The sequence below is a fragment of the Eretmochelys imbricata genome, chromosome 2, assembly GCF_965152235.1.
Source record: "Eretmochelys imbricata isolate rEreImb1 chromosome 2, rEreImb1.hap1, whole genome shotgun sequence".
NCBI lineage: Eukaryota > Metazoa > Chordata > Testudines > Cheloniidae > Eretmochelys > Eretmochelys imbricata.
In genome coordinates, this window is record NC_135573.1 from 115,968,930 (window position 1) to 115,992,573 (window position 23,644).

Here is a 23,644-nt window from a genome sequence, read left to right on the forward strand (position 1 = left end):
TGGAGTCAATGGTAGATGTGCTTTACCCTCTGATGTTTTTAGGGACAGCTCAGTAGTAGGAGGGATTCTGGGGTAGCAGAAACAACAATTGCAGCAAATCTAGCATCAGTTTTAAAGCCATTGTACATCTTAAATGTGGACCTCTTTTTAAAAAAAGTTACACTGGAAAATGTTTCCATGAATTGAAAAAATAAAAAAATAAAACTTATTTGGCTGGATTTTCAGAGGCGTGGAGGTCAATGGGAGCATCAGAAATGTAGAGCATCTGCAAGCCAGGCCACTTGTGGCGTTCCTATGAGCTATCCATGACAGGATCTACATATGGAATACATACAACAGGCAGAACGGGGTACTCAAAGTATTTTAGAGAGATACATAGAAGGCCATCAGACAGACAGTAAGTAGCCTTCCATCTGTGCGCTTGAATGCATTGCCTAGTCTATCACATAACAATTGTACGCTTGGATACATTACCCAGACCATCACGTTAGGGCTGATGCTATAAACAATTAACAAAGACAATCACCTGCCAGATGAATCAACTAAGGTGGTCTGTAACCTACCATCCCTGGTCACCACACTCATCTGGAGTCCCATGTTATGCTGAGGGTTCATCACCCACATGTTACTGGTGGCAGTGATGTCAAACTCCAGCCAGCCTTCTTCTGAGGCCCACACTGCTCTGGTATCCAGCAAAAACAGATCAGAATCTCTGCAAAAGAAAACAGGAACATGGTCAGGCGGGGGTTCCAGTATTCCCCACGTGCTTCCACTATCACAGTAGTGGGAAGAGTCAAAATTAAAATATTACTCATTTGTTACTTTAATTTCACCATGAAAAGGCATGTGCTTCTGCACATATAGTTCAAAATGTTACAAAAATGTAGCTGTTTCCTAGGCTTGTGGAACCCACACCAGCTACAGAAATGCTAATACTTAGGACTGTATGTTGGTAACTGGATTTTAAGCCTTACCTCAGTGAGGCCTGGGTGTAAATATAGTCTAGAGTGTACAGTGGCCAAAAGTTATTACCATGTCTCTCTGTTTCCTAATATGTATCCCTATTTATGTAAAGGGCTACAATTCTTATGTGTGATGAGCCAATATTGCAACATTAATAGGGGTCTCTGACACCAATCCTATCACTATTTCTTTTGCAAAAACACATTACGATTAATAAGAACGTACGGAAAATGAGAAAACAGGTTACCTGTCCCTTTTCTCCCATCAAAGATTAATTACAGAAAAAGTTTTGTTTGAGTTACATTTTATTTTTGGCCAAATGCTATGTCATATTGCCCAGTAGTTTGGTTTACATGAGATCACACATGGAAAAATAAGTGCGTCAGTATATTAGGGCTCTTAGTGCAGCTCCTTTTTATAGTGGAAAGGCTTTGCTCCTCTCTCAGCTAGTGACCACATTCTGTGGTTGACTCAGCAGCCTTTCCCACAGGAGTCTTTGCATCCTCCCTTCCAATGGGAAAAGTGTTTCAGGGGAAATTCTGTGACCTTCACCTCCAGGAGCAGCAAGTGGTGGGGCTGGTTAGCTGCTGTATGCTTTGGAAAAACTCTCTGATTGCAAGAGTTGGGCTTCACCAGGCATGCTGTGTACCTTGGAGCACCACTACTATTGAGGGATTAACTGCTGAATCAGCCCAGAGTCTTGTAATACATCTTCCAGATTGCTCCCTGGCACCCTCTGAAGTGGGCTACACATGTGCAAGAGGGTCCTCTTAGTCCCTGCGCTGTCTTTCCTCTGAACTTCCCTCCTCAATCTGCTTCCTGTAAACCATCTCTGCCCTCTTCCACCCTAACATGCTTCAGCCTGCCTTCCTCTAATCCCCAAACCCTAAATAACTGACACATTACCTCCACCCAAAACAAATGTGTTTGGTCACAAAACTATTCAGAACCATGTATGGAGAAAACCTACACTTTCACAAACACTCATAAAGTATCAAATTAACAAAGAGTATGAACAGATCAAGTTGAAATTCAGGGCCTGATTCGCCACTATCTTGCATTTTAGAAAACCTTTTACATGTGTGTGGAGTGAGTGAAAAGTGGTGTAAAATGCGACCAAATCAAAATTCTCCACTTTACACCAATGCTTGCTTTTTACACCCACTTTGCACAGGTATGAATGGCCACATACGATGAAAAAACACTAGAAAAATCATGCTTTTCAATTCAACTATTGTTCACAAATAGGTTTACAGACTATTCAATAGACCTGGGTCAATTTTTTAAATTGTGAAAAAAAAATTCCTCTAAAAATTCTCACCATTTTCCAACCAGCACCACTATTCCACTAGCTTTTCTCCTTGGTACAGGTTTATGAAGCCAGCTATTGAAGTATTATTCCACAGATGTTATAGGTGACGCTAGCAGAAGCACCTATAGTTAAGGTAGCCTGATACCTACCACTATAAGGCCTGTTTTCAGCTGTTGTAACTTTATCAGAATAACTACTTGTGCTGAGATTTTAATTTTCAGGAAAACAAAAATGGCTTAGCTGTTTCCAGGAACAAAATTAGGAGACAATGTTTTCCTCACATTAAAAAAATGTTTGCAGTCATTTCATAGAGAAGCCCTAGCACTCCCTGTTTTGGAGCAAGGGATTTGAAATTTGACAGAGGCCTGCTATAAGTAGGGATGTGCCTTTTGCTATCCCAGTGAAAATTTACCAAAATTTGTTCATGCTCAGTAAAGACTCAGAGTTCAGCAGCTAAATTCTCTGAAGATTCCATCTGCACCGAGGATGCTCCATCCCCACATAGCTCCTACATGGCAATCTGACCGTTTGTATGCCATCCCCTCAGAGCAACAGAGCATGCACCATCATATGGTTACATGGCAGAGTGGAACTTTCCCTGCAATTGCTCCTCCTGCCAGCTGAAGGCCACTGCAGCTCCAGGTCCCAAAACTACAAGCAGCCTCTCCTGTGCTTTCAGGCTCCCCTGCTGGCATTCAGGCAGCATGGAGAAGAAAGTCTAAGTGAAATGCAGAAGGGTGAGGAGTGAGACAGACTGAGAAAGGGACAAGCTGGAGTGGTCAGGCTTGGGAAGGATGGGAACAGAAAGGGGTTTGTAACCACTACAGCACACTCCCCTCCAGAAACCAGTATTAAGCCCAGGATTCCCAAGTCTCAACATTCCTCTGCTGTCTGAAAATATCCATGAAACCCACTGGCACAATATGCATCTGTCTCATCCTCCTCCTGTGGTCACAGACCCCCGCAGAGGATAATAACCTACTACTATTACCAATTATTCTGTTAGCTCAAATGGCAGAGGTCTGTGTTGCAATTCTAAAGGTTCTAACCCTACTGATAGCTCGTGGGGCGAGGCGGGATAAATATGGTTCTCCATGAATAATTTTCTAAATTTTTGCAAAAGCAAACTGAAAAACTTCACCAATGTTAAGATCATACAATCAAGCACTTGAAACTTAAGAAATGACAAAAATAAGGTTGGCTGCGCAGTCTTAATGTTGTCCCCATCTGTGTATGCATGATGATTGCTCAGGAATTAATCAGGGTTGTGTAGCTAACAAGGCTGTTGCCTGTAAACTCCCTGCCTCATTTACTGAAGAAGTTGGAAGGTGTGCAGTGAATGAGGCAAGGGATTGCAGGAAGAGAAAGGAAGCTCTGATGGTTAAGGCAGCTGAAAGCTGCCCTGGGGAACAGGATTCTATCCCTACCTCTGCCTCAGAATAGTCACTGAAGCCAAATTTTTCACAGGTGGTCACTAAATATGTTTTCCTCATTTCTTGGGTGCCCAACTTGAAACACCTGTGGCCAGATTTGTGGAAGAGCTGAAAACTCACAGCTGCATTAGAAATCAATTGAGCCCAGTTCTGAACCTATGAAGTGCTGTAAAATGCTAAATATTCAGAAAAGTTAGGCCCTTAACCATCTCGAATTGGGCACCCAAAATTAGTGGACATGTTTTACTTTAATCTGTCTGTGCCTCAGTTCCTCAATTGTAAAATGGGGCTAGCGAAGATTGATTAAGGTTTGTGAAACACTCAGATTCTATGGTGTTCCTCATGATAAAAAAAGCCCATGAGAAATATTAATTCAGTCTTCAGAGCAGGGTTGAATAGTGTGCCATGAGTAAGGCCTGGCGCCACACATTGAACAATGAGGATAAACAAAATATTTACTAGCTAGCCTTCAGTGAGCACCATTCATCCTGTGCAGTGAATGAGGTAGGGGTCCTGTGGAAAAAAATAGTTTGTGACCATATTATTAAAAACGGTATCATACTTTTTTCATATAGGAGCAGCAGAAAGGTAGGAATGGATAAGGGACATGGACCAGGTAGAGAAGACTGGAGGGGAGCGAAAGAGAAAGAATGTTAGTGGAAGAGTCAGAAATGGGGTGGTCTGAGCAAGCTACCTAGGACCTGACAGGAAAGAATGTCTACAGCATAGACTCAAGACAGACAGAATCTGATGCTATCACTGATTTACGCACAAACTTCTCTTCATTTCAAGGATACTACGTAGCCTCCTACATATGTAGAGAAGAGAGGACTTTTGCATTCAGTATATAGAAGTGAAGTTCCAACACCATAATGAACCATTGCTTAACACTTAGTTAAACTGTCCCTGGTATTTTATATCCACAGACAGTTCTCTTTTTCTGCATTTACACTGTGCTCATCATCACTGTGATATCTGAGAACCTAATCAAAATTTTAATCATACTTAATACTCAAACTCCTGCAAGTAGTTAATTCAGTAATGTTTGTGCAGCACATTAAACACTGTATAAGTGATAGGTTTGTATTATTATGGGGAAGTAAATAAATGGGGGGAACTGAGGTAGTGAAGTGAAGTGATTTTTTCCCAAGACTACATACAAGCCGACTGGAGAGATGAGAGTCAGGAATTCCTCACTCAGTTAGGAGCTCGTTCCTCTAGACCTCATTTTATGGGTCTGACTCAAAACCCACTGAAGTAAATGGGAGTGTTTCCATAGCCTCCAACTGACTTTGGATAAGGCCCTGAAATCAAAGGTCAAGACAACAATTGCAAGTGGCTGAAAGAATCTCACAGTCTAAGGGAGAAGTATGATTTGTCTGTGTGAATCATAAATTCTGCCCTAACTCCAGTACTCTGGAAAAGGATCCATTTATAAATATCCAGATATAAATATCAACTATAGCTACTATTCTTAACACCAGCATCCTGGCCATGTAGTCAGGGCATTTATGGGAGGAATAGTTTGCATCTAATTATGGTGTTTTCCCCTGTAATTAAATATTTCTTTAGCTAAAATCTCAATAAACCTTTCAACAAAATGTCTGTGGGTGTTAATTCATTTTAATTATTTAACTAAACACTAATTAGCTTATATTTTAGTCAAGTGGTTAATTTTTGTTACTATAATTAGTGAAATCACCAGATTACAATAATTTCTCTCTGTCCTGAGTACACATTATAACATGGAATTTTGCCACAGGAAAAACACCAGTGCTATAAAAAGCTAAATTTTACAACATATATATTGGAAAAAGGTTTTCTATTTTCCCAACAGTCTTCTTTCTCCCTCTACCCCTTCCCCCAAACTAGGCAGAAGTTTTCCCAAGAAAGCAGTGAGAATAAACAGAGCTCTCACTTTCAAACGACTAAGTTAAAGGCCTCTTATTTTAATTACGGATGAGGAACAACATTTTTGGTCAGCTTCAAAGCTCCCAATTACCCAGGTGTTTAAGGGATTGTTACGCATTGACAGCCATTTACTGAGGCATTAGTTACTATAAGTCCCTAAAACTTTCTTCAGCTGAACATTTTTGTTTACTTTTCTTCAAAGACAAGTTGACATAATAGTCTAGACTGCATAACGTCAACCTCAAAGGAGATTTGCACAGAAATGTGAGGGGGTTTTACTGCTTTATTTTTTAAAAATTTAATATCCTTTCTTAATACTTTTTTGTATATCACACTCAATCTATAGTTTGCACTACTTCAGATCTCCAGAAAAATTATTCTGGGTGTGATGCTGCTGATTCATCATCAAGACCTTTTCTTCTGAACAACCAACACGAATAGAGTGAAAAATTGTACCCACCATAAAATGTAGTCTTACAGAGTTAAGATTTTGAAGGTATAGCCTAGCCCAACTGTAAATCAAATTCTTTCTGTATGTTATTTTTAGAGTTGCCTAGATAAAAATCTTAAAGAGTTTGCTGACATGCAGGACATACTGTATTAATTGTGTGTAGAACATGATGCATGCAAAGTTATAACATGGAATATTAACAACATTGCAATTTTAAAGCACTTTTATTCAACAGATCTCAAGGAACCTCACAAAAGTTAGGAAATTGGAACTGGATCCTGCAAAGAGCTCAATGCAAGGGAACCCCTGTGCCTGTAAGAAACTAAAAGAAAGTCAACGGGCTCCATGTGGGTGAAGGCTCTCTCCACATGGAACTCTTTGCAGGACCAGGTCCTTAACCCTTATAACCCTGATAGGTAAGTATTATAGTATTACTTCCATTTTACAAATGGTTAAACTGTGAAAAAATATTGCCCAAGCTCACATAAGCAGAGTCTGTCTCTCCGGACTCCCAATCCAGTGCTTTAATCACAAGACCAATATACTCTAAATAGACCATGTCGCATCTCAGAATTCAGTTGATTTTGCACCAACAGGGCTTTTCTTTGTCCTTAAAAAAGAGCGGGGTTGGGGGGGAGCTAAAGAAGTTTCCTTCAGATTTTGGAGGGAAAGATAATTAGCTACAGGACTGAACATTTATCTGTTAAATTCACCCCAGAACAATTTTGACTTTTAAACCACTTTAAACACACACTCACACCCACCCACCCTCCCCTTCCACTCAGGAGTAAATATATGCACACTATATACAAATCTGACCTTAGCTTGAGACAGATTGACGTTAGCTTTGCCATTTGTTTCGAACAAGCCAATTCCAATCCAGTTGGGGACAGTTATTTTCTAAACTATAAACACTGCTTGCAAATCAATTTTCCCTTTAGATTAGAAACTCAGACAGCATTTGTATAAATATCCTGTTGCAAAGAGAAAGACTTTACTACCACTAACTGACAGCTAAAAATAATGAGAGTTTTAACCCTTAACGGAATGATGTTCTGTTGCAGAAGAACACACTATATAAATGGGAGAAGTGAAGGACACACCCCACCCCGATTTTATCATGTGGGAGGAATCTTTCTACGCACATCAAGCTACCATATTTCATTCTTGATATGAATGAAATTGTTTAATAAATGTTGACCATTAAAGCACCATATCCTTCTTTTGATCTTCAGCTTAAGCCATTGCTTCATTTTCTTTTTAAATAGATTAGCTGTTTGGACAGTGTAGGAGGATTCTGAGGTCTGTACTAACAGGATATTTACACTTGAAAACATAATAATCATCCCAACCAAGGGTTGACATCTTTGATCAACCACAAACCCCCTCAGTGCTCCCACTCCTGACCCAACACCTTGCCAAGAGAAAGCAAGAACGTTTCTGAGCAAAAAATATACATAATGGTGTGTTTCTAGAAATAAATCTGTTTCTTCCCTTCACTTTTCATGTCTCTCTTAAATGAGTAACCCACTTCCAAATAGCATTGGAACTCAAATTCCCTCTTCTGCTTCCACAAACTCAGCATTCTATATATATTTGGAACACAAATGTAAATAGGGTTGAATTCCTCTCTGTTCTGCCTCAGCATCATAAAAGGCTGCATTACTACAGTCTGCCGTATTTTGTGAAGGAGAATGTCTCCCCTATTTATAATGAAGCTGGTCACAAGCACTTGAAAGTCAGTGAGACTTGTAACCTCTACATTCTTTTGGTGCTTTTGACAATCTCTCTTATTTTGTGTATTTAAAAAATGTACACGCTGGTGCTGAAATAACCCAGGGACAGAGAATAACCTCTCAGAATATGTCTGCACTCCAATCACAGGATGTAACTGTAGTTTAAGTAGACATACCTGAGCTAGCTTTAATCTAGCTAGCTTGGGTGGCAGAGCTGTGAAGCCTTAGCACAATGGACTTCAGAGCAGGCTAACCACTGAAGTCCTGAGGATTCTGGGCAGGCTTGTACAGACAGCACGGAAGCCCATGCTGATGACGCTTCAATGCTACTGATAGCTGAGCTAGCTAGAATCTAGATTATAGCTAGCTCAGGTATGTCTACATGAGCTGCAGTCACATACTATGATTGCAGCATAGACATAACCTCAGTCTTTGAAAACTTAAAGGCTGAAAAGAAGCAGAAGCTGATAGATGCATTGTTTTATAAAATGTTTCATTTCCACCTCCTAACCTCAGACTAGCCCACAATTTGTTTCAAACTTTTAGACTGCTACATTCAAAATAAGTCCAAAGATACTTCAAATCTGTTTTACAAGACTGTTTTTTACACAATCACAAAATCTGTATAACTGTTCAAAGGGGATGCTTAAGGTAGGTCAAATTTCTGGCCAAACTTAAGTTTCATTAATCTTTCCTCAATGTTCTGCTGACGACATCAGTGGTTTTTGTAATGAAAAAAATTAGTCTGTAACAATGATTTGATTTAAATCAGAAATTCAACAACTAAGCACTGTTTTTAACCATACAAAGGACAGGAAGGGGAACCACCACATTGCTGACACTATTGAGTCAGTATTAAAATGTTTTCTTTTTAAAAAAGAAAATATGCTTCGATCATACTGCCCTGAATGACTGCCTCAATGTCTCCAGGTGCCATGAGTATCATTTTTACTTTTTGATTGCTTTAAATAAAGACAATGTGAAATCGCTCCATAATGATTTTATGTTATTTTAAGAACTGATATGATAATTCACTTCCTTTTTGTTGCTTTCTCAGTACATGCCGAAATACAGAATTATAGAGCATTCATCTATGAGAATTTCAGTGCAAGGTCTGTATATTGTAACATCTGTAAGCTTGTCTTCAGCCTTCTCTACAATGGCAAAAATAGGACCCATTATTCAATACCAGTACAGTTCCATCAATAGTAAACAACAGAGTACAGAGTACAGACAGGGCTCAAGAGTAGGGTATTTTTGTTTTTTTTAAACCCCTATGTCATCTAACTCCACTCGGGAAGGGTTATTAGCACTGCCGTAAGGTCCTAATAAGCAAAACCTCTATGAAGTCAGTCAGTGGGGTGTTTTTCTTTCTCCTTAAGAAGAGCTGAATAAGAGTTTTTATTACATGCTTCTGAACCAATGGACACCTTCCCCTTCCCTGCCCCCTACCCCCACCCCACAGCATCCAGTGGCTCATTCTTTTCCCTGGTAACTTCAGGGACACCTTTTTGGAGTGATGCACTTATTTTTGTCCCCTTCCCAGGTCTCTTCCCTGCAGTTTCCCCTTTTCTGTTTCTTGAGACACTCAATATTCTAATCTGTTTCATTCATTAATGGAGGCTTCATCTCCCCAAATTCATGTATTCATGGATTCTCCCTCCCGGTACAGTCATGATTTTTCTTGCTCAAAGACACACAGAGCTTTTCACATTTCAGTGACTTGTTCAAATCCAACCCAGATCAGTAATCACCAAGAATTATCATTGTGAGGTTGTACCCCATAATGCTTTCCAGAAATATGTTTATGCGTGTAAATATGACATGACTGGAATATGTTTTATGCTAGATATGCCATGTAACATATTTCTGCAAAGGTTATGATCTACTGGATATATTCATCCTATTTACATGCATGTATCATTTTTGTATTCAAAGTTATGAGTATTGGTTTGATTTTAGGTAGCTTCAGTGAAGAAGTTGGTCAGCTTCTTGAGAAAAGACTATTCTCAGTAAGTGCCCAGTCAAGAAACACTTAAGATAACAATGAACTTTAAGAGACACCAATCCACATCTGAGCTTTCCTGGGAATGTGGCAGCGACTGGTAAAGTTCTGAGTCATGCATGGACATGTGACTTGCCCATGTGACTCCAAAACTCCATCTTGCAGTTGGATTCTGCATAGGAGAGGAGAACGGGTTTCCACCCACAAGAGAAGTCTATTTAAGCCCCTGAAAACTCCTCTATTTTGTCTTCATCTGGCTCAAGAGATAGCCTCTCCACCCCCAAAGAGATGCCTGAAAGAAAGAAACTGGAACAAAGGACAGTAACTATAGGGGTGTGAGTAATTGCTGGACCCAGACTAGAAGGAGGCTAGCCTGTCAAAGAAGCTTATTGGAACATCTCTGAGGGTGAGATTAACCTGCATTTAGTTTCCTACTATATTAGGCATAGACTTGTGTGTTTTATTTTATTTTGCTTGGTAATTCACTTTTTTCTGTCTGTTATTACTTGGAACCACTTAAATCCTACTTTTTATACTTAATAAAATCATTTTTATTTATTAATTTACCCAAAGTATGTATTAATACTGGGGGGTGGGGGAGGAACAGCTGTGCATATCTCTCTATCAGTGTTATAGAGGGCAAATAATTTATGAGTTTACCCTATATAAGCTTTATACAGGGTAAAACAGATTTGTTTGGAGTTTGGACCCCATTGGGAGTTAGGTATCTGAGTGCTGGAGACAGGAGCACTTCTTAAGCTGTTTTGAGTTAAGCCTGCAGCTTGCGGGGGACGTGGTTCAGACCTGGGTCTGTGTTTGTAGCAGGCAAGCATGTCTGGCTCAACCAGGCAGGGCACTGAAGTCCCAAGCTGGCAGGCAAAACAGGAAAACAGTGCTGAGAGGTAGTCTCAGCACATCAGGTGGCAATTCCCAAGGGGGTTTCTGTGATCCACCCGTCACAATCATCACTCAAAGGTGTTTCATCAGCCTATAGAAATGAATTGTTCCTTTTCCTAGCAGATTTGTGTCTGCATCTTAAAAGCCACCGTTAAACTGGCACCCTTGTTGGCAATCTCAAGAGGAAAGATCAATGACTGAATGGACATCTTATCTCAGATCTGAAGGTGAATCTTCCTGATCAGGGTTGAGGAATAATATCTGGCAGCAGAGCAGTATCCTGTGCTGTATCTGTTTTAGATGGATAGATAACTACTGTTCTGTCAATCCACCGCCTTGCCACAATTCATTTTTGTTCACCCCAAATCCAGCTAGAATTTCCCCATACTTCTCTTCAATTTAGCTGCATTAAAGATCAGTGGCTAGAATTCAGGATGTCTACAGACTCTTCTTCATTTAGTACAATGTCATCAAATGTCAGCAAATATCAGGTCCTTATTCAAGCCATTAGTCTAAAGGAAGCAAAAGACAGCTGTTCTTTTTTGGCTTATAAGTCAGCTGCTGGAACTCAATGCAGGTCTTACGAACGTTTTGTTGGCTCCTTTTAAAAAAAAAAACTATTGCTTTTTTGCTTTTGAGCCATAAAACACTGTTCCCAATAGGCAAAAAAAACCAATATATTCCAAATGAATCACTAAAGCAAAACTTTAGCCACAACTTCCGCAGAAGTATTTTCATCACAAGGAAAAGAAAATAAGCGGACTAATGATCAAAGGATAAAAAGTTATTCAAACCAAGTGTGTTTCAAACTTCACGTAGGGCATCCAAAGAGACTTCAAGGCAAGAAGATGGGATGTGTTTAAGTGTGGACTTTCCTAGGTACAGATGTTGGCAAGCACCTGTAAACAAGTACCTAGTGTTTCCCTTTAAGAGAAGCAAGGGACAACAAGGGTACACATTACACTAACCTGGTCACACATTAGGCAACCACACCCTACAGTGTCAAAAATGTAAATAGAAGCTAAAGTTGCAGAGTGGTCAGAAGCTTGTGTTTCTTGCAAAATAGTATCTATTTTTTAAAAAATGAAAAAATCCACAACTACTTAAGCTAAGAGTAGAAGAAATAAAGTTTTCTCTCTAATGACGCTGAGAATATATGGGCCTAATTTTGCCCTTGTCATCAGAAGCCCAATCTGTGTAGACAAGTCCTGGGCATGCATCCAAAGTGCATGTTTCTTTAGCTAGAACCCCCCTCCCCACCCCAACATAAACACACACACATATAAAAATAAATAAATTCCCTAAGGGAACAGATGAGTAAGGGATTAGTAAAGAGCTATGGAGATCTGCGTCACCAGTTCAAATCTAGCCCATGTTAACAGTGACTGAAAATTGCTGTCTGTTTGGCCTAGATGAAACTTCTTTAGGATTCTCAGTTCAGATTCTAGCATGCACCTCACTACAGGCACCCTTGTCGGCAGTATCAACAGGAAAACACAACTGAATGGAGAGACTTGAATTACTTTCTTGAGGTGATCACTCCAATTCCGAGTTGAGGTGCTGCTGGCTTCAGGGTACCAGTTCTGTGACTAAACAGAGGGCTGCAGTATCCAGGACTGTCAATCTTGCATGAGTACTAAATGCCCAATAAAAAGGTACATTTATCTCCCAACTCAACAGTGCAACTTATGTTCATTAATATATTATTTGAAATACAGATATGGCTTGTCAACAACATCATATACAGAATTACTAACAACTACTTTGAAACAAAGACTTCACCAACCTCTAAGAAATGGGAGTATTAATTGCTATGGGCCATATCAGAGTCCCATTTCTCTTCACTCATTTTTAAGTTATAATACTTTACTCAATTCACTGTACTATAATGTTACATACAAACAAAAGTTACCAATGCCCTGTAGGGGAAGAAATGTCAGACCTGCTGAAATATGCATTACTATGGCTTGCTCTAGGGACTGGTGCACAGAAACTATATTGAAGGCCTAAAACTACATTAGTTAACAGAGATTCTTCTTCAGCTCCAGTGATGGAAACATGTATTTGTGGAAAAGTCTTGGGATTTGGTCTTTAAGTCTGTGTGGTCACAATGAACAGAACAGCTGACAACTATAAAGTCTACACACATGTCCATATCAGCTCATATATACTTCTAGCTAGCAAACATGAGATTTCAGCAGACCACAACTTAGAAAACCCAACATTATTCCCTTCCAACATATCAAAATCCTCACTGATATTATGCATCCAATTATTTCACTCCTTTTCCACAAATGCCACTCCTCTTAGCTTCAGTTAGTGAATGGTTGCTTGGTCTTCACAACACTTATTCAGCTAAGGCATGGCCCCAAAAATGACATCAATGGAAAGTCTGAGAAAGAAACATCACAAAACATCACCACCTTGCAAACCATCACAAGGAAAAGAAAATATTTCCTTTTAATGCTGTAGTTTGCTGCATCTTCTCATTTCTTTTATTATAGGAATAGCATCATTAGCCAATAAATTGCTTATGTGGCTCAGATTTACTTTGACATTTAACTGACCATTAATTTCATTTTTGTCTTGATGCTTCCCTGACATGAATGTTATTCCTTAAATATATCAAATTGTTTCATATTTCTTATAATTTTTGTGCCACAGGTTCTATCTTCCCTGTCTTTGCCCTCCACATCTTATTTGACACCAGTGGCCTACCAGCTGTCACCGTACTGATTGCAAATGTTGCTAAGTATCAACATGCAGCAAAGTCCAGGGCTTTCTCATAGGCAGTAGATTGTCTATATCACTATATTTTGAATGTCCGTTTGTCTATTAGATTCCAGTTATACAGTAGTCAAAGCCTCATATAGACAGGAGAGCCTATGGCCTGATACAAAGCCCAATGAAGTTAATGGAAAGACTACTATTGATTTCAAAGGGCATTGCATCAGGCTCATATATAGATAGATAGATAGATATAGGTCATATATTATGGTCATATTTGAGGCCCCAAATAATAAGAATACACTTATATAGCAGGAGACAAAAGCCCATAGGTAAGTCCAAAACATTGAGACCTAGGTGTAGGGTCAGAATCTGGGGCCAACATGGACAATCACGGCAGGAGCAAAGGAGAGACAGGAGGAAATACAGATGGGAAATCTAATGATCATAGACGTCTGTATACTAATGTAAGGAGTATGGGGAATAAACAGGAAGAATAAGAAATACTAGTGAGTAATCACAATTACATCAAACTGGTACCACAGAAACTTGGTGGGATCATTCACATGACTGGAATACTGGTATAGAAGGGTACAGCTTATTCAGGAAGGACAGGCAAGGGAAAAAAGTGAGGAGGTGTTGCCTTGTATATCAAAGATGTATATACTTGCACTGTGGTTGAGATAGATGTGGGAGGAAGACCTGTTGAAAGTCTCTTGGTAAGAATAAAAGGGTTAAAAACAAAGTTTATATTATGGTAGGGGGTCCAATATAGACCACCTAACCGGGAAGAAGAGGTGGATGAGTCTTTTTTTTAAGCAATTAAAAAAAATCATCCAAAACACAGGACTTGGTAGTGATGGGAGACTTCAACTACCTACACATCTTTTGGGAACATACTACAACAAGGCACAGATTATCCAGAAGTCCATGGGATGTATTGGAGACAACTTTTTATTGCAGAAGGTGAAGAAAGAGACGAGGGGAGTGGCTGTTCTAGATTTGATTCTGACAAACAGGTAGGAACTAGTGGAGAATTTGAAGGTGGAAGGCAGTTTGGATTAAAATGTTCATGAAATGATGCGTTCATGATTCTACAGAATGGTAGGAGGGAAACAGCAGAATAAAGACAAAGAACTTCAAGAAGGCAGATTTTAGCAAACTCAGAGAATTGGTAGGTAATATTTCATGGGAAGCAAGTCTAAGGGAAAAAAGAGTTCAGGAGAGTTGGCAGTTTTTTAAAAAAGAAACATTATTAAGGGCACAAAAGCAAACTATCCTAATGCATAGGAAAGATAGGAAGTATGGAAACTAGGACAAATTATGAAGGATGAATAAAAAACCCAAAACCCCACACCACAAGCATGTAGGGACAAAATTAGAAAGGCCAAGGCAAAAAACGAGATTAAACTAGCTAGGGACACACAGGGTAACAAGAAAACATTTTAAAAATACACTAGAAGCAAGGAGAAGACCAAGAACAAGGTAGTTTCCATTACTCAATGGAGGAGGAAGAGACAATAATAGAAAATGCAGCAATGGCCAAAGCGTTAAATGCCTTTTTTGTTACTGTTAACTTATTTTGTGAAAACTCTGATTGGATGATTAACATAGTGAACTTCGGTATAAATGGGGTAGGATCTGAGGGTAAAATAGGTAAAGAACAAGTTAAGAATTACTCACAAGTTAAATGTCTTCAAGTTGGCAGGGTCTGATGAAATACAACCTAGAATACTTAAGGAACTGGCTGAAGAGATCTCTTAGCCATTATTGATTATCTTTGAGAATTCCTGGAGGACAGGAAAGTTACCCAAGGATTGGAAAAAAGGGCAAATATAGCACCTATCTATAAAAACGGGAATAAGGACAACCCAGATTGTAAGCTTAACTTCAGTACCCAGTAATATAATGGAGCAAAAAATAAATTTGTAAACATCTAGAAGAAAATAAGGTCATAAACAACAGTAAACATGGATTGTCAAGAACAAATCATGTCAAACCAACCTAATATTCTCTTCTGACAAGGGAGAAAACCTTGTGGGTAGGGGGAGAAGCAGGTGATGTGATATATCTCAATTTTAGACAGTGTCAAAAGCCTTACTCTCATGAGCTTCTCATAAACAAACTAAAGTAATACAGCCTACAGAAATTTACTATCAGATGGGTGCACAACTGTTTGGAAAATTGTACTCGGTTGTTATCATAGGTTCACAATCGAGCTGGAAGGGCACATTGATTGGCGTCCCACAGGGATCTGTCCTGGGTCCAGTTCTATTAAATATCTTCATAAATGATTTGGATAATGGTATAGAGAGTTCACTTGTAAAGTTTGTGGATGATATCAAGCAGGGACGGGTTGCAAGTACTTTGGACAACATGATTAGAATTCAAAATGGTCTTGACAGCCCAGAAAAATGGTCTGAAATAAATAGGGTGAAATTCAATAAGGACAAATGCAAAGTACTACAAATATGCAGGAATAATCAACTGCACAAATACAAATGGGAAATGACTACCTAGAAAGGAGTACTGCTGAAAAGGATCTGGGGGTTACAGTGGATCACAAACTAAATATGAGTCAACAATGTAAATGCAAAAACAAGTGAACATCATTCTGGGATATATTAGCTGAAGTGCTGTAAGCAATACATGAGAAGTAATTTTTCCACTCAGCACTGATAAGGCATCAGCTGGAGTATTGTGTCCAGTTCTGGGGACTACACTTTTGGAAAAATATGGACAAACTCGAAAGTCCAGAGGAGAGCAACAAAAACATGATTAAAGGTCTAGAAAACATGACCTACAAGGAAAGACAGAAAAAATTGGGTTTCTTTAGTTTGGAGATGAGAAGACTGACATAACAGGGGGACGTAACAGTCTTCAAGTAAACAAAAGGTTGTTATAAAGAGTAGGGTGATAAATTGTTCTCCTTAAACACTAAGGACAGGATAAGGCGCAATGGCCTTAAATTCCAGCAAGGGAGATTTAGGCTAGCCATTAGGAAAAGCTTCCTAGCTGTGCCGATAGTTACGCACTGGAACAAATTACCTAGGGAGGTTGTGGTATCACCGTCACTGGGGAGGGGAAGGAGTTAAGAACAAGTTACACAAATACCTATCAGGGATGATCTAGCTCAGTGATACGCAGACCGATGCTCAGGAGCCACGAATGGCTCTTTAATGTGTCTCCTGTGACTCCTTACAGCCCATGATATTAAAATATTGTGTGATTTAATTATTAACCCATCCAAGTTAGTAAAAGAATCCTGATTGGTCAATATGTTATTAACCAATTGTAATTGATAAAATAATAATACTTGGTCAGTCATTTTGTTGTGAGAATTTAGATTAGATACATAGATGCTCGATTAGACAATAAATGAAACAATGAACATGGCTCTTTTGGATAATGTTGATGGCTAATTTGGCTCCTGAACCACGGATGTCTGAGTATCACTGGTCTAGATAATTCTTAGACCTGCCTCTCTGCAGGGGGCTGTACTAGATGACCTACTGAGGTCCTTTCCAGTCCTACATTTCTATGATTCTGTGATTATATTATCAACTAACCTTTAACAGAGGGATTTCCTGGAGAAAATAGCCTACATAGTTTTCCAAGTGCATTGAATTTGATCTTCCTGTGTAACTAAAGCATTTTTTTTAACCTATCAAGATATAAAGTTCAGCTCCTGTAATTCTGGGGCTGTCTTCTTCTCCTTCTCATTTTCCTTGGTGTAACTCCCCTAAAGTCAATCAAGTTACTGTACTTCTGATTTACAAAGGTGCAACTCGAAGGAGAATCAGGACTACAATGCTTAGCAATGTTTCTGTAGCAGTTTTACTCTAAATTTCCAGGATAAGCTCTATTACATATCCATTTAGTATCTATCTGAAATGGAACATACCCATTATAGTGTGCATGAATAATGTTAGCAATGCAGAATCTTTAGTCTAAAATTACATGGCTTCACCCTAGACTCTTGTCTCACTTTAAGTCAACAAAATCATATTCCCCGAATGACATTCTGGACTAAGTTACTGCTGAGTTTCTTCAGTTCACATCCATTTTATATTTTATAAAGTCTACTTCCTAATAAATGAAACTTGAACAGTAACAACCTCTATTAACCTGGGCAAAAAATATTCTAATTGATTTCTGCACCTTCCGAATATTCCCACCTCCTTAAAAAAGGAGTCCTCCACCCCAGGCTTCACAGTTGCCGTAGTTAGTGAAAAAGAGTGACCGTCCCTTATTTACCTGTTCTGATGCTCTTGCAGGACTTGATAGATGCTGATAAGAAAGGTTTGATTTTTAAAACTCCCCATGACACAGTCCTTGTAGATTCGGAATTCCGCAGCAGTAACCGCCTCCCCTTCTGGGATCTGGGACAAGTTAAACTTGAACTCTTTGTGGTATCGCTGGTGAGGTGTGAACTCCTTGTCATATTCAACTACAACATTACCAAAACAAAACAAAACACAACAGATTGTGACAAACTGAAATTAACAACAAGAGTTTTCTCACATTCTGTCATCTCACAGTTCTTTACAATATTCATTAAGCTCCATGTTAGCCTGAGAGCAAATTACTTTCATTATTTTCTCCATTCTGACGATGGGGCTATTGAAGCATAGAGAGGGACAGATACAATTAAGTGAGCCCAGTAAGTCAGTGGCTGACCCACAAACACATCCCAGATCTCCTGACACCCAGGTTTATGCTTTAGGCTTCCAATCAAAATAAAATAATATTTGTATGACATTATGTCCAGGGTTAAAGTTAACCAAAACCACCAAGTTCCTCTTCCCTTTGTGGAAGCTTGCTTTAGCTTGAGAACTGCAAGCCAGTGGCCTCGGTTTTATGATGCTCATAAATAGGTATGAGATATGTATGGTAAGTGAGACCCAAATCAGGCCACCTGCATTTATTTAAAGAGGTTTGCACCTTAGGATTTGCATTTTCTTCTCCAGAGGTTTTTCTTTAATTTCTCTTCCCTTGTATACCTTCATTGTGCCTTGTTTGGGTTTTAACTTAATCCACTGTCATTTTGTCTTTGTTCCTTGAATTTTAATTTTATAATAATTTGTTTTAAAATGTTTATAAATTACAAAGAATTAAAAAAAATCCAGTAAAGTTGCTCTCACCAAGGAGCTGAAACAGGAATTGTGTCGGTAATAAATAAATCAACATTATGTTATCAATGTGAACATGTAATTATGGATCAGTGGTGAGGGGAGGATTTTCCTTTTAAATCAGCCTGATGCTTTTTCTCCTTAACATGCCAACTTGCTCCTGCTCAGGAAGAAAGACCATACCATTCCCACCACCCCATCTTCCATCATCTTCAGATTACTTCCTACCTACGCTGGAATTTATATGGCCTTTACAACAACATTTGAGTGCCTCAAAATGTGCATTAAATTATCCTCACATTATCCTCCAGAGTTAGGAGAGATGCCCATTTTACAGATGGGAAGCTGAGGCAGAGAAGATTAAATGACTTGTCCAAGGACACAGGAAATCTGTGGCAGAGTGGGTAATTGAGCCCAGATCTCCTGTGTCTCAGTCTAGTGACTTATCCTCAAGCCCACTAAGAAAAGAAAAGCCACCCCAGTGTTCTCATTACACACAGTTAATGGATAGATACTCCTCAGCCTTTCATTTCTGTCTATTTACCCCCTCCCCCTCCACCCCCAACTCCAATCTTTGCTTCCTCTCTGTCCTCTCCCTATTACTAATTTGCAGTTGGAAGCTGTTCTTTCATTTGTGGTGCCGTATCTAGCTGGAACTTTATTGCGGTTCCCTTCAAGATATTTAGTCATTTCCTTCTCTTTGAAGCTTCCCTGGAAATCTTTTCACCTACAACTAACTGTGTGCAGTGCACTTTGTTGTACTATGCACTAAGGATGCTTTATAAAAGTTATGGTATAAATAGGTGAATTTGCAAACTGTGGTCATAGATAAAGGACTATTAATTTTGGCACCTCTACATCATTAAATATTGGCTTGATCAGTTTAGAATTTACACAAATGAGAGTACAGGCTATTGAGTCTAAGACAATGGTTTTCAACCTTTTTACATTTGCAGACCCCTGAAAATTTTCAAATGAAGGTGTGGATCCCTTTGGAAATCTTAAGACAGTCTGTGGACCACCCAGGGGTCCATTGGCCACACGTTGAAAACCACTGGTCTAAGAGCTTTCAGAAAAAGGGCTGGGTTGCCCATTGTATTCCTTTACCAATTTTACAAGTAGTGGTATCATTCCCTTCTAATGCTTCAGAATACATTTGTTCAATGTACTGTATCCTTCCGGTCTTCTTTACTGGCAGGTGTTGTTTTTAACCAAAAGTTTCATTACACTATAGGTAGGAATTTTTATTTGAGATTGCAATTGCTGTATTTTACTGATGGTCCATGTTGCCACAAAGCATCCCATCTAAAACCAGCTTTCAAGGTGGAATGATATAAGAGATTGAAATTCACCAGTATTAGTAGGCCTTTGTTTATTTTGTATGTACTCTGTAAAAGGGGCTGGAATATCTAGTTATTTCTAAGAGCGTTGCATCTATTTTCATCCACTGAAGAAAGTGTAACCAAGCATACTTTTCTAAACACTATGTTGGCATATTTCATAAGCATAGAACAGTCCAAGCAATAAAAAGGCAAGGGTTAAGATTAAAGAGACAGAGACCAAGTTCTGAACATCTGCTACAAGATATGCATATATATATAGCGATTGGTGATGGAACGATCTGAATCAGCTATTGGGAGGGATGGGATGGGGAAGAATGAAACAATAATTCTTGCCTAGGAACTTATTAGGCCTGCATGTCTCATTTAGCATGTAGCTTCTATAGCTCTACAGGTTCCCAGATTCTACCAGTGCAACAGATCTGGGCTCTACTCCCCACTCTGTCTACTACACTTGTCACATAGTGTGGGACTGAATCAACATTGTGCTAAACAATGCAGTGTGGGGGGAAAAAACTACATAGAAAGGTCCCTTTTTCCAAGATTTGTTGCAAAAGATGAGGTTGGACGAGCAAAGGTAGATGGAGAAAAGAATGGTATGGAAATACGAAGAAGGAATGAGAAGAAAACTAACAGGACAAGGAAGAGCCCCAGGAAAGGATGCTGGGGGAAATGAGAGAGAACAGGAGAACAAGAAGGAGACAGAAAGACTTAAATCAGAAAAGGAGAGAGACAGACAAGAAACAAATGAAGGAAACATTCCATGTCTCTTGCTAGTCACAGACAGGAAGCCCTGCCTCAAGATCTGACTCAGCATCAGTAAGTGTAGAGCACAAGGAAAGTGCTGTCCCACCCGACAAGTGGTAGGATCACACCAAATATGAAGGGGGTCAGTTTTTTCCCATTAAAATATCTCCAGATTTCAATTTGGAGAAGTGGTGTGGTACTGAAGTACCTCCTCTCCACCTCAGTCCAAAATGTGCACTTAAAAGCGATACAGTCAATGTGAAATCTAGTCAATTTTTAAAAGAGTACAAAGTAATTTCAAGTGCAATACATGCCCCGAGTTCCTCTCTCAGTTTTTATGATCTGAAAAGCACATTTTAAAAAATCTTTGTCTTTCACTGTCATGGTGCAAAAGACCCACACAAACAGGGGAAGCGGACAAAAATTACTATAGGAGAAATGATTAAACTGACTGTACTCAAAGTGCTGTCAGAGTAAAGTAATTGAAACAAAGAAAAAAAAACTTTTGTTCTCCAATCTCTTTCAGCTACAGTAAACATAGACGTTAATGGTTACAGCAGCAGGTACAATAAATTCAGAAAGAAGTATTATTTTAAGTTGATTTTGTCCCTCTAAAATTAGTCCAGAAAGTGTCCCTACAATGTCACAAGACTAGGAAAAAAAATAAATCAAGCTTGTATGAAACTAGCATAAAAGTTTAACTGTTTGGTTGGAAAGTTTTTCTCAAATTTCCCATAATATAGTGCAGCATGGTGTTTCTCCTTGTATGGGTGGGTCTGGTGGGATATTTAAATTGTATGTATTCATCACTGTCACGCCATCAAGTTAACCATCAGTTGTTTTCATTCTACAGGAAAGCTTTAAACATAAAATCCCAACAGCTGTTTGCAGTGGGGCTTTTTACCATGATTTAGAAACAGTTCAATTTTAATGAAGAATTTGTGTTGTAAAACCCACAGTAAACACCGAAAGGCAAGGTTCTAGCTCAGAGGTGGGCAAACTATGGCCTGCGGGACCCTCCTGCCCAGCCCCTGAGCTCCTGGCCTGGGAACCTAGCCCCCAGCCCTCCCCATGGTGTTCCCCCTCTCCCACTGGCGCAACGCTCTGGGTGGCCAGGCAGCACAGCTGCAGAGCCCCAGCCTGACCTGATGCTCTGGGCAGCACGGCTGTAGTGCTGCCAGCCACCAGTGCTCCAGGCAGCGTGGTAAGGGGGCAGGGGAGTTGGGGGTGGTGGTCAGGGGGCAGGGCAGTCAGAGGGCAGGGAACAGGGGGCTTGGATGGGGCAGGGGTTCCAGGGGGTCAGTCAGGAAGGACAAGGAGGGGTCTGGATGGGGCAGCAGGGGGCAGTCAGGGGTGGGGGGTCCAGGGGTGGTCAGGAGACAGGGAGCAGGGGGTGGTGGACGGGATAGGAGTCTCGGGGGGGGCCCCATCAGGGGACGGGGGGGTTGGATGGGGCAGGAATCCCGGGGGAGCCATCAGGGGGCGAGAAGCAGGGGTGTCGGATAGGAGGTGGGGGCTAGGCCACGCCTGGCTGTTTGGGGAGACACAGCCTCCCCTTACCGGCCCTCCATACAATTTTGGAAACCTGATGTGACCCTCAGGCCAAAAAGTTTGCCCGCCCCTGTTCTAGCTGCTGGTATTACACTGCATCAGGTGACCCATTATTCAAAGAACAGATAGCGCACACCAAAACACCAACAAGCAGTCAGAAGGAAAAAACAACTTCTTACACTGCTTTCCAATCTTTTTTCAATGTGAATTTGTTCAGGCTGATCTGATCAGTAGTTTGTGAAAGTCCAAATTAATTTCTAACCTAAGGCTTCTGTATGTATTCAAGCTTTATAAGCTGACGGCAGAAGAAAAAATAAGGGAATCTTAACAGTCAACAGGTTGAAAATGAGCTTCACATTGCTGGTCATCTTCAGGCTCTGAGTCTAGCCAATGTTAGCAGAGAAGAACAGAAGAAGATACTGCAGGACTATGACAAAAATTACAGCCTTATACAAAAGTTATACTCTGAGTCACAATATATTTTTCTATTATTACTCATTTATTATGGAGTTTCTTAGGTACAGTACGGACCTGTAGTATCACAAGTAGAAATGGGACTGAGCTGTGAAGTTTGGGAGTGTTTGCATTTGGGATTTTGGTTTGGACTAATTTCTGGACATGACTATTGTTACAAGAAATGTCTGTATGTGTATGTGTGTGTGTGTGTATATATATATATGGTTAATAGAGAAGGTGCCAGCAGCATGTTATATCAACTCTTAGTAAATAGTTAAATTACAGTATGAATACAACAATATGAATAAATATTTAAAAGTCAAGAAATTCAAAGTTAAGGTTTTTGTGGATTTGAATTGTGTGCATTTTAATTCTAAACCAATGTTTCAATAGCTATTTTTGCAAGAATTTTCTTGATTTAAAAATAACCAACCACTTGTAACACACTTCCTAATTTTAAAGCACTATATAAGGAAGCTGATTAATTAAATCAAAAAAAGAAAGAATCACACAATAAAAGAATCTAACCAAATATATTTAAGTGATTGTACCATTATACTTTCATTTGAATGTCTCACATGTATCTTGCAGTGTAGTAGCTGCATCAGTCCCAGGATACTAGAGACACAAGGTGGGTGGCTGTGTGTGGCTCAAAAGCTTGTCTCTCTGACCAACAAAAGTTGGTCCAATAAAAGAGATTACCTCACTCACCTTGTTTCTCGCACCTATCTTGGAAGACAGTGAAGAGAAGAATAGTGACAGTCATTTAAATAAATTCTCCTTGGGTAACTGATTTTCAAGTGCTTCTCTATTTCTCCATAAAATCATTTCAAACATAACCAAGGCACTAGCCCTGACTGAATAGAGTTGCCAGCTCTCACTATTTTATTGTAAGTCTTGCCATATTTGGCAGGGATTTTTTGTTTTTGTTTTTTTAAGTCCCAGCTCTCGGAGTCAGGTGATTATGTGACAGAGAGCTCTTT

The 23,644-nt window shown here is 39.6% G+C and overlaps 1 protein-coding gene across 1 annotated transcript in view; it reads right to left on the reverse strand.

Moving 5' to 3' along the window:
• BMP6 (bone morphogenetic protein 6) overlaps positions 1–23,644 on the reverse strand; it is a 165,368-nt gene that overhangs the window by 21,020 nt on the left and 120,704 nt on the right. Inside the window, exons 2-3 of the mRNA XM_077810662.1 lie at positions 17,693–17,885; positions 564–712 (exon numbers count right to left, since the gene is read on the reverse strand). Of these exons, the coding sequence (XP_077666788.1) occupies positions 564–712; positions 17,693–17,885 (342 nt within the window). The remainder of the gene's footprint in view (positions 1–563; positions 713–17,692; positions 17,886–23,644) is intronic.